Consider the following 15,450-nt stretch of genomic DNA (forward strand, 5'->3'; position numbering starts at 1 on the left):
GCTTATCTGGCTCGAGTCTGACTCACTGAATGGCACATTTGATTACCGTTATGCGTTTCCAAACAGAACATAGTTCAAAAGTGCCATTCGTTTACTGCTTTAATGTAGACTGGCAGATAAAGTAAGGATGATGCTGAGATGATTGCGCAGCCAGTCAGCTCACTGTGAGGCATCACTACTGATTTATAAACGTGTGATGGTAGCCCTGCTAGCTTTGCTAGATTGGACCATGCAATGGAGAACTTCAAACTATATAGGGCTGTACTGTATGCAGGGCTCAGTTGTGCATTTACTGGATTTATTTATTTATTTATTTTACTAGGCACATTTCAGCTTGCGCTACGTACATCTTGGTGCAATTCATGAAACTTTGCCATAGTTTGTGGACTTGTAGAAGCCTTTTTTTTTTTTTTTTTTTTTTTTTTAAATTGTGCATCACCCAAATGCATCCAGTTTAGTGACAAGGAATACCGACAGTATATCAGTCAAGTAAAAGAACATCTACAACGGAGAAAGTGGTCACTGCTGTTGTAGAATTGCATGCACTTGCATGTTCAGTCATATGTCTGTGCTATTTTGTACTAATTTACTCTATCATATAGATTCAAAAGCCATTTAAAAAAATAAAGGTGAAATTCTAGAAACAGATCTGCTTTTTATTTTTGTTATAGCAGTGATGTCAAACGTGATTAAGACAAATCTTTAGTAAGTTATCTGAATTGGTATCAGTCTTGAGAAAAGGGTATTTATCCATCTTTAATGACTTGGGGGGGGGGGGGAATAATGTACATTCCAAAATATTAATCACCCCAATTAACAAATCTAGAGTCCAGATGTACTGTTCAACATACAGTCGACAATCCAGTTACTAGGACATCGACAAATTACAGTCAAGGAAACTGAAGCACAATTTGAATCACAGACCACTATTGTAACAACAGTATTTTAACTCTGCTAGGAAACTTCAATTGTCTTTAACATTTTTTTTGTCCATCCATCCAACAGAACATTTGTGTGATCAGATGACACTAACGTTGGACATAATGGCCTGACTGTTGTTTGAGTTTTCTCACTCCAAACTCATCAATCCATCCCTAAATGGACCTTGCTTTATGTACTTGTACTTTTTATTTCTCATGACGTTTTTACTAGTTATTTTTATTAATAAGGCTGACCTTTCTTGAGAAAATAAAACCCCTTCCATATTATAACATCAAGCCATATACGAGAATCCCAGCTGTTACCATTAATCATCCCAAAGAGCAAATTTTGCCACCACTTTACGTGACATATCACTTCCCATCTTGTCACGTTGAATTTGCATTTTCAGGTTGAATAGCTTAAACCTGAAGAAATTCTCCTAGATTCATTTTTTTTCTTTTTGAATCACCAGCCTCAGTCAGACAATCCATATGAGTGTAACACAAAGATAATAAAGAAAAGGGAGGCCGGTAGTTGAAGGTGGGAAGAGAGAACAGTCATGCCCTTGCTGAGATTGCACTAGTTTAAAGAACTGGTGGGCCCCATAGCAAAATGTCAAGGCAGTGTTAGAGTGCAAGTACAAGCTGTAAACAGAAATAATGGTTCCCCTCGTGTGTGTTGCGGCCAAGGATTTGGGATGCGGGGGTGGTAATATTAATCATAAGATGTCAGGATCTGGTTCTTGCACTTCAAAGGACATGGCGCAAATCATAGTATGCGCTCGTGGGCCCTGAACATTGAAGCGCAGCCTGTGAGGCAACAAGCTGTGGATCAGAGCCAGATTTGGTCACTCGTGGTATTTGGAGCTCACCCACAAGGGCATTTAGAACAAACACATTGTAGACATGGAACAAACCAGGGAGCAATCTGACACTTGCTTTAGTACAGCATGCTCGTTCAGCAATAAACATGCGCCGCTTGTGCACGTATAAAGATGTAACATAAGCTCGCAGGCTTCTACTCACTGCCGACTCGCCCACAAATTCAGATGCATCCGCAAACTCGATGCGTCCATTGCTTAAGAAAAGCCTGCATCATGACAGCACATCCCCGCTGACTGTCTGTCAGTGTGTCTGACAATGGTCTTTGAATGCAAAGATGCCCCAGGTCCTGGGTTGTGGACTTTAGAGAGCTCCAAAGAGTGGGGAATAAAACTGAATGAGTAAAAGGTAAAAGGCCATAATTTACCTTTTCTTACTCAAATAATAAGACTCCGATGCCAATGCAAAGAGCCATAGTGCCGTATTTTCCGCACTATAAGCCGCTACTTTTTTCTTAGATTTTAAACCATGGGGCTAATACAACAGTGCGGCTTTTCTGTGGCTTTTTCTTTCACTGGTAGGGGCGCTCTATAGTTCTATAGATTATTTTTCTCTTGTGTCTGTTCTGTTTTAATCAGCAAAGTTATTGCCGTGTTAAAGGGCACTGTTTTAAAAATCTGTTTATGTACCTTTATGTGAATTCTCAGTACAAAATTGTACTGTACATGCAGGACACAACAATTCTTTTTTCCAACATTGAAAACGGCTAGTATATTGGGTTTTTTTCCCTCCCAAAAAGTGTTGCTGCGGCTTACATACAGGTGCACCTTATAGTCCGGAAAATACGGCATGTACTTTTTCCACATTTCTTTATTTTTTTAAACCTATGGACAAAAAGAAAATGGCACTCCATCTCTTGTCTTGCTGACATTCGCCCATTTTGAAGGACCAACCAAGTCTCAATCAAGTGAGCCTGGTCCCAACTCGGCCAATAAACTGCTAGACCAGTGGCGACTGCGAGTACGTCTTTCATTACTATTACGACCTGCAACACTAAAGATGTTGCAACGGGACTTGACAAGTACAACAAAAGCATGTTGCCTTGTGGAGGTTGAACGTTAAATATTTGTGCACTATGTTTGGAGTGGTTATTATGTAATTGTCACAAATGTGTCAGTCGATGTGCTTAGTAGTTTAAATTCACACTTGATGGGTGAGAATGCCCTGCAGCGACCCAACAATTTGTATAAAAGCAATGAAAATATCAATTTTCCAAAAGTCCCTTTCAAATAAATGAGGAAAAAAAAAACACTGTGAGAGCAAGATTAATGGGTGAGTTGCTACACTGTCAATAGGGCCAAGATGTGCCAAAGTTTACAGGCAGAGGCAAAGCGGCTGAGAAGTGAAAGTGCGCGGGTGCATGAGATGAGAAGAAATAGCGTGAGTAGGAGGGCTAAAGATGAGCAATGAGTGTAAGAGAGGCCAGAAGGACAGAGGGAAGAAGCGAGAGAGATTATAAAAGTGAGGAAACGCTTGACGAAAGTAAATTAAAATGTCTGTTGGATAAAAGATGGAATACTTGGTGAGTATTTGGTAGGACTGCGGGGCAACACTTATTTGTCTTCTCATGGGGAAGGAGAGAAGGTCAGCAGTCACACTTCATAGACATGCCGCCATGGGCAACCAACATGTTGTATGTTAATCAAGTAAAGCCCAAGTCCTAATTACAGCACTGAGGGCTCATATCACGCACTGTCAGATGGCAAATATGGATAGTCACAGAGTGACTCCATGCAGAGCATCGAGCAAGCGTGAATACTAACGGAGCACTGGTAATACACACCATTACACAAGCATATTACGCAGAAAAAAAAAAAAAAGAGTGTTGACAGAATGGTGCAAACATGACAATGTACCATTCCGCCACAAGCGCAAGTTGCTTCTGATTTTAATGTGCTGTATTTGGATTTGTTTCACAGCGCAACAATTTCAGCAAAAAGAAAGAGCTTGTTTTTGCACTATAAAAGGTGCAAACTTGAAGATGCTGTCGTCTTTTTCACCACCCACCCACGACTTAACAGCAATAAATAAATAAACAAATAAGCAAACAAATAAATAAATAAATCCAGGCCAAGTGCTTTATTTTATGTTGAAGATGAGTTGAGCCTTCCTGTCGATCACTTTTGGCAAATGGTCAACCTTGTGTCATCGTACTTTTGGAGAAAATCCAGTCTTGTTGGTGCACCCACTGAGGTTTTGACTGTTAATGTTAAGTCTTGTCATGTCAAGACTTTGCCTTGATTTCTGCCCTCTGGAGCTAGTTTCTGATGTCACTAACAGTTGTTTTGGGGATTATTTTTCTATTATTATTATTATTATCAAATTAGTATCGTTTAATAATATCAAATTTTGGTAATCACCAACCCTGGTTGAAGTTGCCCGGTACATTTGTAAAATGTGAAAGTGACGCAAGGCTCGACTTATTAAGACCATAAAGCAGGCAGAAACCTTCTTTTCATTCATCGCCACAAACTTAACCACAAACCACAGCCCTGCTGTAGTCCCCTCCATGAAACCATAGAGCGTAAAGAAATCTCTGATGCGCCCGACTGTTGACTGCAATGTCGAACAGCGAAAGTCTCTTGCAGGAATGGGCCCATTATTAGTTAGGAGCAATGGTACAGCGCTGGATAAAACAGAGCGACCAATCAGGACAAATAAGTGGCGGAAGAGTCAAATCAACAACAACTGGGGCATCGCAACATAATCAGAGCTTTCATCCATACCCTCCATTATTCCATTTTCAGCTCCTTTTCCTATAGTGCCCCCACCCTTGTGATACATCACAACCTCCCCGCTAACACCTCCCCCTCTGCCTTTGAAGATGTGCTTTGTTTTCCAAGTTGTCTTTAATCCTCAAATAGAGTGATCTAATAATGAGGGCAAGAATGTAGGAACGTTTTGGGGCACTGAAGTGTGTGTTAGCGTGCGAACACGTCTACACTCAATGATGGAAGCACGCATTTTGATGCCCCTCGAACAGATTGCCCTGGGTGACTCTTGGTTGTGATGCTACACCCTTCTGCCCGCATCTAGAATAGTCAGGGGGTGGCTCAACCATGTCGGTGTATATATGTGTCATAGTGTGATGGCTGGTACAGTCAACACACACAGACAGCTGCATACCATCGATCTCCACGGGCGGAAAGGGGGCAGACAATACAAATAGAGAACGACAGGCATTATAGCAAATTAGAACATACAAATAATGGGCTAAATTTGACCACAAACTTCATCCGACCGCAAACCAAGCTAAAAGCTAGCATCCAACTCAGAAGAACCATCACATACAAGATAAGAAGCCTTTCATTTCAGCCTTTGTGCCTGAATTGTTTTAAAGTTTTCGGAATATGACATTCTGAATCATTCCTCAACACTAGCTCGCAGCACTCTGCATTTAGTGCTCATTCCAAAAATTAAGAGAGCAAATCAAATCTCCCCGATGTACTCATCATCACACCTCTGAAATGGATCAAATTTTCAGATTGAAACAAGAATTAATGCCTACATCTCCTTTCCTCCTTGAATGAATCTAGAGCAGTAGCAAGGCCCATATGGATGGTAAAAAAAATTCTTGGAACTAATTGAATTGCCTGTGATATAAAGAGGGGCCCAATACTTTTTATAGGCTGGATTAAAGATAGAGGGATGTAAATGGAGGGAAGGGCACAAGGGAGAAGCAGCGGAGAGTGAGAGACGACTGGCATGCTGGGGGGAGCAGAACAAGGGGGCGATGATGAGGAGCAGAGTGATTGAAATGACAGAGAAAGAGGGAGGTAGAGAGGAAACAAAGAGAGGACACAAATAGTGGGGAGGGGAAGTAATGGTGGTCAAAGGAGGATGGTGGAACAAAACAAACTAAAACCTCAACTGCTAAACGGTTATGATATATTTCAGCTTGTTTTGCCTTGTTCATTAGGTGAAAAAAAATATGATCAGTCGCTAATGTGGCTGACAAAGTCATAACTTGCCAAAGCAGAGGTGCCCTCGGCCAACAAAGCACCTTGAATGCATCACATCCCCTTGAGGACGTACTCTCACACAACATGCAGGATTCTTTATAAGAAATAAATAAATAATAAGTGACATAGTGTACAGTACAATGTCAGGCTCACACATGCACGCACCAAACTCTTGCCTGTGGCATTAAGGCCATCCTGCCACATCTAATAAACTCTGCAGTTGGATTCACTAGGCCATGACACAGTGTCCACTTTGCTCTGCTTAGGCAGCATCTGCCTTAAGCCCTGATTTTCAACGCGTCTGTTTAGTGTGACGAGATGCCTAATCTGTAACTTCTTATGGGTCTTTCAATTTGTCTCAATTAAACTCCAATGATTTCCGCTTGGCTTCAAAGAAATTGTGTCGTATCAAGTCTATTTTCATCAAGTCACATGTAAAAATGCCTTCACTTCAATCATGAAATCAATATATCATTCAGGTGTTTTACCATGAAAGCAGAGTAATAGGGACCTGAAAGTGACTTTTTATAGGGGTCGCTTACCAAAATCCTGTCATCTGATTTCCCGCTCTTGGTGTCCAGTTTGATAGCTCTCACAAATTTAATGGCCTGTTTGTCCAGCACTTTCCTGATGCTCTCTGGGAGGAAGAAGAAAAAACAGATATGCATCAAAACAGTTGAACTAATAATAGAAGGTAAAAGCGCCCAAAATGACAAGGTAGCTTGTGATGCCGGTGAAAAACACCTTTAGTTAAAAATACATCCAAATCCTGGCTACAATTAATTCGGAGGGAAAATCCAGAAAAAAATGCAGTCATTCAATCACTTAAAGAGTGTTGTGAAACCAAGTGAAAAATCACAAAAATAGCTATAATTCCCTCAGACATTGGATGAATCAATAACTCATAAGTAAGTAACTTACTGGAGAATCTAAAACAACGGCTTTATTCTTGGAAATCACAATCACAATAACTCCGTAGTGGCAAAGCAGTATGTGTGTTGCGTGAGTTTCTCTGCTTGTAGCAGCTGGAAATTTAAACTATAAAAGGGCAAATGCGTTTAGATGCATCACTTAACACTTGAGTAAAAAAAAAATATAATAAAAAAAAAAAACATACGTTTTGTCATATTACTTGGTTCCTTATCTGTGATTGACTGGCGACCAGTCCTGGGTGTACGTCACCAACCACAGCTGGCACAGGCTCCATCACGACCGCGACCCTCGTGAAGATAAGCGATACAGATAATGGCTGGATGTTTTGTCATGTATGTTAAAACTGTCCGTATGACCCAACAGTAGAATACTAATTATCTATTAAAAAAAATCATCGCTCTCTGGGACCACTATATGATTCCAATTTAATTTAAACTCTTATTTTATATAAATAGGTTAAAGTGAAAGAATGAAGCAGTTGACAATTTGACACACCGTGACGGAATTTGTTCCAACATGCTTCTTATTCATATGACAACGAAATGCTGGTCATTAAAATCTCCCTTTCTGAGATAATGTAACGGACAGTCACAGTCAGAAAACCTTTCCTGGAGGTCTGTGATGGAGTGTGTCTTGTTTGACTCGTTACTGTAAAGCTCTTTAAAATCAGCAGGGAGTACAAGTCTCAGCAGATGAGCGGACATGTTAGTCTTGTTGTCGTCATACAAAACACGAGTTGCTTGCACATCGTCCCACTTCATTCACATCACTCGTCATCGTAATGCAAAGTGCTTCAATGCAGAGGGCCTGCATTAATAATGATATTGCATCATCTATTGTTGCCTTAACAAGGGGAATATCCTTATGTATTGAGTGAAAGACTACGTTTACATGCAGTCAGTAAAAGGTAAAGGTCAAAATTACGATTTCTGAAACATTTGGTATAGTCCGTTTACGGACAGCAGACAGAGTTAGTCACCTATTTGAATAACTCAATTTGAGAAAGACGGCATTTCCGCTTGTTACTTTGTACTGTCAATATAGAAGTTCTCAATATTAAAAAAAAAAATCTACTATCAATAAAACCCATTATATTTGTGTCACTCCCCATAGGAATAAATCCGTCTGTTTCGTCTTCGCTTCAAAAGTGTGTTTTGTCCAGCATCTTAAAGTTTTGCGTACCTCTATTCGTGTATTTCCGGTGTTTTGCACCAGATCACAGATGTCAAAGTCAAGGCCCGGGGGCCAGACCTGGCCCGCAACCTAATTTTTTGAGGCCCGCGAAGAGCAAATTATGTGCGTTAACTTCCTGTTTCTAGCACATTTTCTTCACTTTTAACAATATTGAGATGTGAGATACTGCCATTTATTTTTTACAAATCCTCTCCCTTTTAAAATAAATTGAAAAATTGTTGAACAAACAATTACTGACTAGCTTCTGATTTCAAAACAGACTTTCCATCAATTTGTTCCCTCTGGGTTCACAGTCATAACGGCCCAATGAGGAAAACCATAACTACAATGTGGCCCGTCTAAAAAATGAGTTTGACACCCCTAGATATACGCTCTTAAACACACACGGATATGTGTTAGAGACAGAATATAACGTGAAACCGCCAAAGACACATCAATATGTTAAAGATGTGCTCTAAAAGTCCTTACTTTGTTACCTATATGTTTATGATGTAATACTTTGTTACATGCATGCTTATGATGTGTCGTCCCTTTCGTCCCTTTCATCCTTTGTAGCCTCATAATAAAGTCTTCACTTCTTCCACACTGTCAGACGAGACAGGTTGTGTGTAGTTATTCCTCTGTCAATACAGAAATTCTGGTTCGCTGATCCTGAAAATAGTTGGACGCGATACTACTGCTGCGTAGTACCACTCTGCCAACAGGTTATGGGCCCAGGGTCCGACTGAAGCCAGGACAAAATCAGGAATTTTTGGACTCTACCACCAGAAAGGAGCCGCAACGTACTGTGAGTCTGGTGAGCATAACTGCGAGTAAGCCAATGGCTAACGCAATGAACCGGCGGCCGACTGAAACGAGTAGCCGCTGGAGTAGACTCGTTTTTGACGGGGATGAGAAAAACTATGAACTGTGGGAGACAAAGTTTTTCGGTCATTTAAAACTACAAGGGCTCAAAGACGCGGTTCTGTACAATCCTGCTGAAAATGAGACAGATGATGAAGATGATAAAAGAGCCGTCTTTGAAGCGAAAAATGCCGAAGCATATGCAGAGCTGATAGAATTTTTGGATGACAACAGTTTATCACTGGTGCATGATGCAGCAGATGATGGACGAAAGGCACTGCAAATATTGAGGAAGCGTTATGCGGGTACTGACAAGCCACGCATTCTTAGCCTCTACAAAGCGTTGACCACGCTCAGAAAATCTAACAGTGAGAGTGTCACTGAATACATTATACGGGCAGAAGCCGTCATCAGAGCACTTCGAAAAGTTGGTCAGATATTGTATGACGAATTGCTCATCGCAATGGTATTAAATGGGCTGCCTGAATCTTTTGAATCATTCAACGTCCACATAACTCAAATTGAAGAAGCAATGACTTTTGCTGACTTCAAGATGAGACTACGGGACTACGAAGACAACAAAAATCTAAAAAGACAAGAATCAGAGGACAATGTCATGAAAGCAAGAGGACGACCAAGTACGAAAACAGAAAGTGCCGAAATTGAGTGTTTTAAATGTGGCCGTAAAGGACATAAAGCTAAAGAATGTCAACGTAAGCAGTGGTGCAGTTGGTGCAAGAGCGCCACGCACCGCAACTCAAACTGCAGGCGTAAACAACGGTCGGATAACGCACGAAAAGTTACCGATGACAAGGATTACGCATTCCACCTGAATGACATCGACACAGATATCCAGCCGGTGCGCAGCATCAACAAAACAGGTCTGATGGTCGACACGGGCGCCACTTCACACATCATAACCGATCTGGGGAAGTTCAAAGCGTTCGATGACAGTTTTCAAGCCGAGACACACTGCGTGGAATTGGCTGATGGCACAAGATGCAAAGGAGTAGCAGAACACAGGGGAGACGCGGAGGTCTGCCTGATGGACAACAACGGAGAACGACACAAAGTGACACTGAGACAGGCGTTATTCGTTTCATCTTTTCCGCAAGACATCTTTTCTGTACAGGCTGCTACATCCAGTGGTGCGGCAGTCATCTTCAAGAAAGGGCATAATGTTTTACGACACAAGGATGGGACACAATTCAATATTCACAAATACGACAGGATGTATTATTTAAACACTGTGAATGGAGAAAATGATGACCAATGCAAAAGGTGCATGCAGACATGGCATGAGATCATGGGTCACTGCAATTATGATGACATTCAAAGGTTGCAAGAGGTTGCTGATGGCATGGTGATTAAGGGTAAAATTGACAAAGCAACATTACAATATGATGTGTGCACTCAGGGAAAGTTTATCCAAACTAGAAATAGAGAACCCAATGCCAGAGCTAAAAATGTACTCGACATGATCCACACAGACATAGCCGGACCAATTGATCCTGAAATCAATTGACGGACATCGCTTTGCATTGTCATTTACTGACGACTATTCCGGTGCGATATTTGTGTATTTCATGAAACACGAGTGACACAGTACTAGCAACTGAGAAATTCTTGGCAGATTCAGCTCCATACGGTAAAGTAAAATGCATCAGATCTGACAATGGGACAGAGTTTCTCAGTAAAAACTATCAAAATTTGCTGACTAAAAATAGCATCAAGCATGAAACATCGGCACCATATTCGCCACACCAAAATGGCACAGCTGAACGTAATTGGCGCACATTATTTGACATGGCGAGATGCATGCTAATCGAGAGTGGATTACCTAAGATGTTATGGACCTATGCAGTCCAGACAGCAGCTATTGTGAGAAACAGATGTTTCAACAATAGAATAAAACAAACAAACATCTGATGTGAACAGCCAGTCACAAAACGATGAAACAGAACAAAAAGAAATGGCACCTGAAGTGAGTGACCAAACACAGACTGATGAAACTCAACAAAGATGATACCCTTCCAGAGAGAGAAAGAAACCAAAATATTGGTATGAATATGTAAGTGGTAAAGAATTTGATGATCAGACTTTCACCAGTGTTGACTACTACTACCGATTAATGTGTAACATACCTGTAACATACAGCGAAGCCATAACCTCATCCAATGCAAAGCAATGGCATGATGCAATGGATGATGAGATGCAGTCGCTAAAAGACAACAACACGTTTACCCTGACTAACTTACCTAGTGGTAAGAAAGCAGTGGGGGGTAGATGGGTGTATGCGCTGAAAAGCAATACTGAAGGATGTGAGAATTACAAAGCACGTTATGTTGCAAAGGGATATAGTCAAAAGATGGTTGTAGATTATGATGAGACATTTTCACCCACCGCAAACATGACTAGCATGAGAGTGCTAATGCAAATAGCAGTACAAGAAAACCTGATTCTACATCAGATGGATGTCAAAACAGCATACTTGAATGCACCAATTGACTGTGAAATTTACATGGAACAGCCAGAAGGCTATGAAGTCAAATCAAGCACTGGAGAGAAATTGGTGTGCAAGTTGCAAAAGTCACTTTATGGACTAAAACAATCCGGAAGAAATTGGAACAAAATGCTGCATGAATATTTGGACAAAAACGAATTTGTGCAAAACCCAGCCGACCATTGTGTTGATACAAAAGTGAACAATAATGACAAAGTGATCTTGATAATATGGGTTGATGACTTGATTATTGCCGCAAGCAATGAAAAAGTGTTAATGAATGTGAAAGAAATGATGACAGCAAAATTCAAGATGAAAGACTTAGGAAAGCTGAAACACTACCTAGGTATTGATTTTGAACAAAATGACAAGTGTATAAAAATGACACCGGGAAAATATGTTGAAAAACTACTGGAAAGATTCAACATGCACGACTGTAAACCAAGAATGACACCATGTGAACAGAAACTTGACTATACTGGGATCACAGAAGAGATCTGTGACGTCAAGAAGTACAGAGAGGCTGTGGGTATCTTAATTTATTTAACTACGTGCACAAGACCTGATTTGAGTTTTGTTGTGAGTAAGTTATCCCAATATTTAGCTACGCCAACAGAAGAACAATGGTCTACAGTAAAACACGTCTTAAGGTACTTAAAGGGTACAACTGGCAAGGAACTTTGCTTCACTAAATGTGATGACAAACTTGGATTACAAGCATATGGTGATGCTGATTGGGCAGCTGACACAAGTGATAGACGAAGCACAACAGGTTACTGTATTAGCTTGAACAAAAATGGTCCTGTTGTTTCATGGAAGACGAAGAAACAACATACCATTGCATTATCCACATGTGAGGCAGAGTATATGGCTCTAGCTGCCACAATGCAAGAATGTTTGTACATAGTACAGTTGTTGGGCCATATTGACAAATATCAATATGAGTGACCAATTATCTTTGAGGATAATCAAGGCACCATAGCACTGGCGAAAAACCCTGAAAAAAGGCAAAGGTGCAAACATGTTGACATAAAGTACCACTTTATCAGGTCAACTGTTAATGATGGGAAAATAAGTTTGGAATACTGTCCAACCGACCACATGCTGGCAGATGTTTTGACAAAACCAGCAACAAAAGTTAAGTTGAATACATTTGCCAAGTTCATATTTGGGAACTAACAGGTATGTTCAAATACAAGCTTTTTCCCAATGTTTAGAGTGGTCAAAATGTGAGAGCAAGTGGGGGTGCTCTCAGTCCTTACTTTGTTACGTATATGTTTATGATGTAATACTTTGTTACATGCATGCTTATGATGTTTCGTCCCTTTCAACCTTTGTAGCCTCATAATAAAGTCGTCACTTCTTCCACACTGTCAGACAAGACAGTTTGTGAGTAGTTATTCCTCGTCAATACAGAAATTCTGGTTCGCTGATCCTGAAAATAGTTGGACGCGGTACTACTGCTGCGTAGTACCACTCTGCCGACACAAATTATTCAAATTGGGTTCGTTTGGCAAAAAAACTATCTTGCAAATAGAGAAAGAGCATGTACAGAACACAAACCCTTGTAACGTGATCACAGTTTCCAATATTTGGGTTGAAAAGTGCTAACACTCAGGGGTCTTATTTGTTTTTATTTTTTTATAAGTAAAGAGTTTACATTGCCTTTAAAAACCTGAATATTACCAATAGTTGGGTTTTAAAAGGTATATTGACTGCATGTAAACATAGTCAGTGCTCTTCCTTACTTCCAACCAAGGAATTACCAACAGATCACAGAGCAATTATTCCACACAGAAGATATCTGTGTCATTTGTTTTGCCATTCTATTTCATTTAACATTAATATCAACACGAACCAAGAGCAATATTCTGAGAAAATAAGTATATGAAAAAAAGAGGGATCAAAGCAAATTAAGACTTTCAAATTATTTCTAATCTTAGACTAACAATGTCCTTTTTTTTCCTCTGGACAGAATTCCTTGCCATTCTATTCCATGTCCTTATCTGCGTTCAGCGGTGGGCATCAAGTTTTAGATGCATTAGCTCTACTTTATGCACTGAAGTGAACAATAATTAACCTTGTGAGTAAATAAGAAAAAAAAGGTTGCGGACACCGAACCAAACAGGACACATGAGAGGCGAACTGAAACAGTTGAAATGAATGAATTGGCCAATTCTCAAAAAACAAACCACTCGTACAGACAGATGGTGTGACCTTTGGGTCTTGCCAGTCATTTACACAGTGCACCTCCACACACAGAACCTCGCAGGGAGACTTGCAGACTCTCGCAAAGGTAACTGTTACAGTTTCTCATGCAGATTAACTCCAACAATAGTTTAAAAAAAAAGGAGGAATGGCACAGCTCTCTTACTCATCTAATGGTATACATTTTGGTGGTGTGCTATAATCAGACGGCTGCATATGGACAGCTACATTTCACGGTTGCAACACAAGCTTCCGACATCAGAATTTACCAGAGCTTCAAAGACTGTTCCATAAGGATTAGCATCACACACTGTTAACACACAGAGAGCCTCTAAATGAGGACTCATAATGTATCCGGGCTATTTTTAGCATCAGGGCCCAAAAGAAACAACCAGGCTCACTCCAATAAAACCTGGAAAGATATGGTGCTGCAATCTTGAAGCACTGGAATAGCCATATCGAGTTCAATGTCCTCCACCCACTAGCGATACCAATAAATGAACATTCTTCAAAGATAGAATGCAATGCGCGTCTACACATCCAGTGGCTGCATGCTGTTAGTGTACTCAAGTGGCCTTGCTAATGGAAATGTGCAGAGACCTTCTGTCTGTCAATGCTTTTCTACATCCTCGCTATAAATAGACTCATAATTTTATTTTTCCTGCAACAAATAAGAAGTTTGCTCCCACTCTTGAGAAACACTAGGGCAAGGGATTTAGCAGAGGTCAGCCAAACATTGAGCATTATCAACACTAAGCTTGGGTAAGACTCAAACGCTTAAACATCCATGCACTTTGCACCCCCCTTGGTTGAACTCAGATACCCCCAAAGCAATGCAGCCCAGTGGAGGAAAGAGGGAGCACTGAGATGGGTCAGTGCCCCTGCTCCACTTCAATTCCTTCACTCATATCCAAACAGCCTTTTTGGCACTTCCACGAGCCTGTTCACGCTGAGGGCGAGGTCATTATGCCCCCAAAGGTTCGGATCTGGCAGGTGCGTTAATGACAGAAGGGGCTTAACCAGGATGAGCTGGTTAACTACAAGATTAAAGTAGCCATCACGTTAATTAGCAATGAGAGACGTGCCTCTTGTGTAACACCTCAGCATCCAAACATGTTATCGTGCGGCCGCCCCGTCAATCACTGCTCAGCATCTCTCAAAAGCGCACAGTAACTTCCGCCAGAAAGCGAATAGTGAGTGCCACACGTGCACAAAATAATTCAGACCGCTTGAAATTCCACAACAGATATTCATGCAGAATCAAACCGAAAAGTAGACCGAATCGATAATATTACACCCTTCTCAGATTCGCTGACTAATAACTCCGATTTTGCCTTAAAGGGACATTTACTGCGCTTGCCTGCAGCTGTGAGTCTTAACTCGAGAAGAAAAGACGCAAGGCAGTTCAACTAAAATCACACGTGTCCTCCAAAACACTTCTTGTCAGCCTTCACTTCCGGGGCGGCGAGTGGCTTTTTGGTTTGGAGGTTAAATATCGCGCTTGACCCAAGGGAAAAGTCATTTTGAGCTCACCTGTCATTTCCCTGCTGACAGTGGCAAAGGCCGACGCTGTGGTCTCTTTGGAGGCCATGGCGCGCACCTCGCTGCGTAGTCTGATCCTCCACGACTCCGTAAATGTCCCAAATGCCCTCAAACGTGCTTCCTGCTGTCCCCTTTGCGCCACCGCGAGCTGTGAAGCCAAGCGATGCTGTGGCGCGCGGTTCGCAGTCACGCTGGTGGGCGCGCTTACCACACTTCTTAGAGAGTGAGAGAGAGAGGGGGGGGGGGCGAGCGAGCGAGAGCGAGGGAGAGAGAGTGAAAGAGCGAGAGAGAGTTGGAGGGGAGATCGAGGGGGGTTAATCAGCATAGATTTATTCATCAGATGCTTTCAAATTCCTCTTTATATGCAAAGATCAGCATGGATTTTAGCATTATTTTGAAATACGCATGTCTTCTGGATCTTTCTGTTCTATTCATAAAATCATATAACCTTATAAAAACAACA

General features: G+C 41.1%; 1 protein-coding gene across 8 annotated transcripts in view; it reads right to left on the minus strand.

The window, feature by feature from the left end:
• carmil3 (capping protein regulator and myosin 1 linker 3) overlaps positions 1 to 15,190 on the minus strand; it is a 77,454-nt gene extending 62,264 nt beyond the window's left edge. For 7 of the 8 annotated variants that reach the window (XM_088311006.1, XM_088311008.1, XM_088311004.1 and 4 more), the window contains exons 1-2: positions 14,979 to 15,190; positions 6,307 to 6,401 (exon numbers count right to left, since the gene is read on the minus strand). In XM_088311006.1, coding sequence (XP_088167132.1) covers positions 6,307 to 6,401; positions 14,979 to 15,036 — 153 coding nt within the window. In that variant the 5' untranslated portion in view covers positions 15,037 to 15,190. Of the gene's footprint in view, positions 1 to 6,306; positions 6,402 to 14,805; positions 14,925 to 14,978 lie in introns of those variants that run through there. The other variant, XM_088311011.1, reaches the window with a different exon arrangement.
• Positions 15,191 to 15,450: the final 260 nt, after the last annotated feature.

This window comes from Idiotropiscis lumnitzeri, chromosome 12 (assembly GCF_059441095.1).
Source record: "Idiotropiscis lumnitzeri isolate Australia: NSW breed Sydney's pygmy pipehorse chromosome 12, RoL_Ilum_1.0, whole genome shotgun sequence".
Classification (NCBI taxonomy): domain Eukaryota; kingdom Metazoa; phylum Chordata; class Actinopteri; order Syngnathiformes; family Syngnathidae; genus Idiotropiscis; species Idiotropiscis lumnitzeri.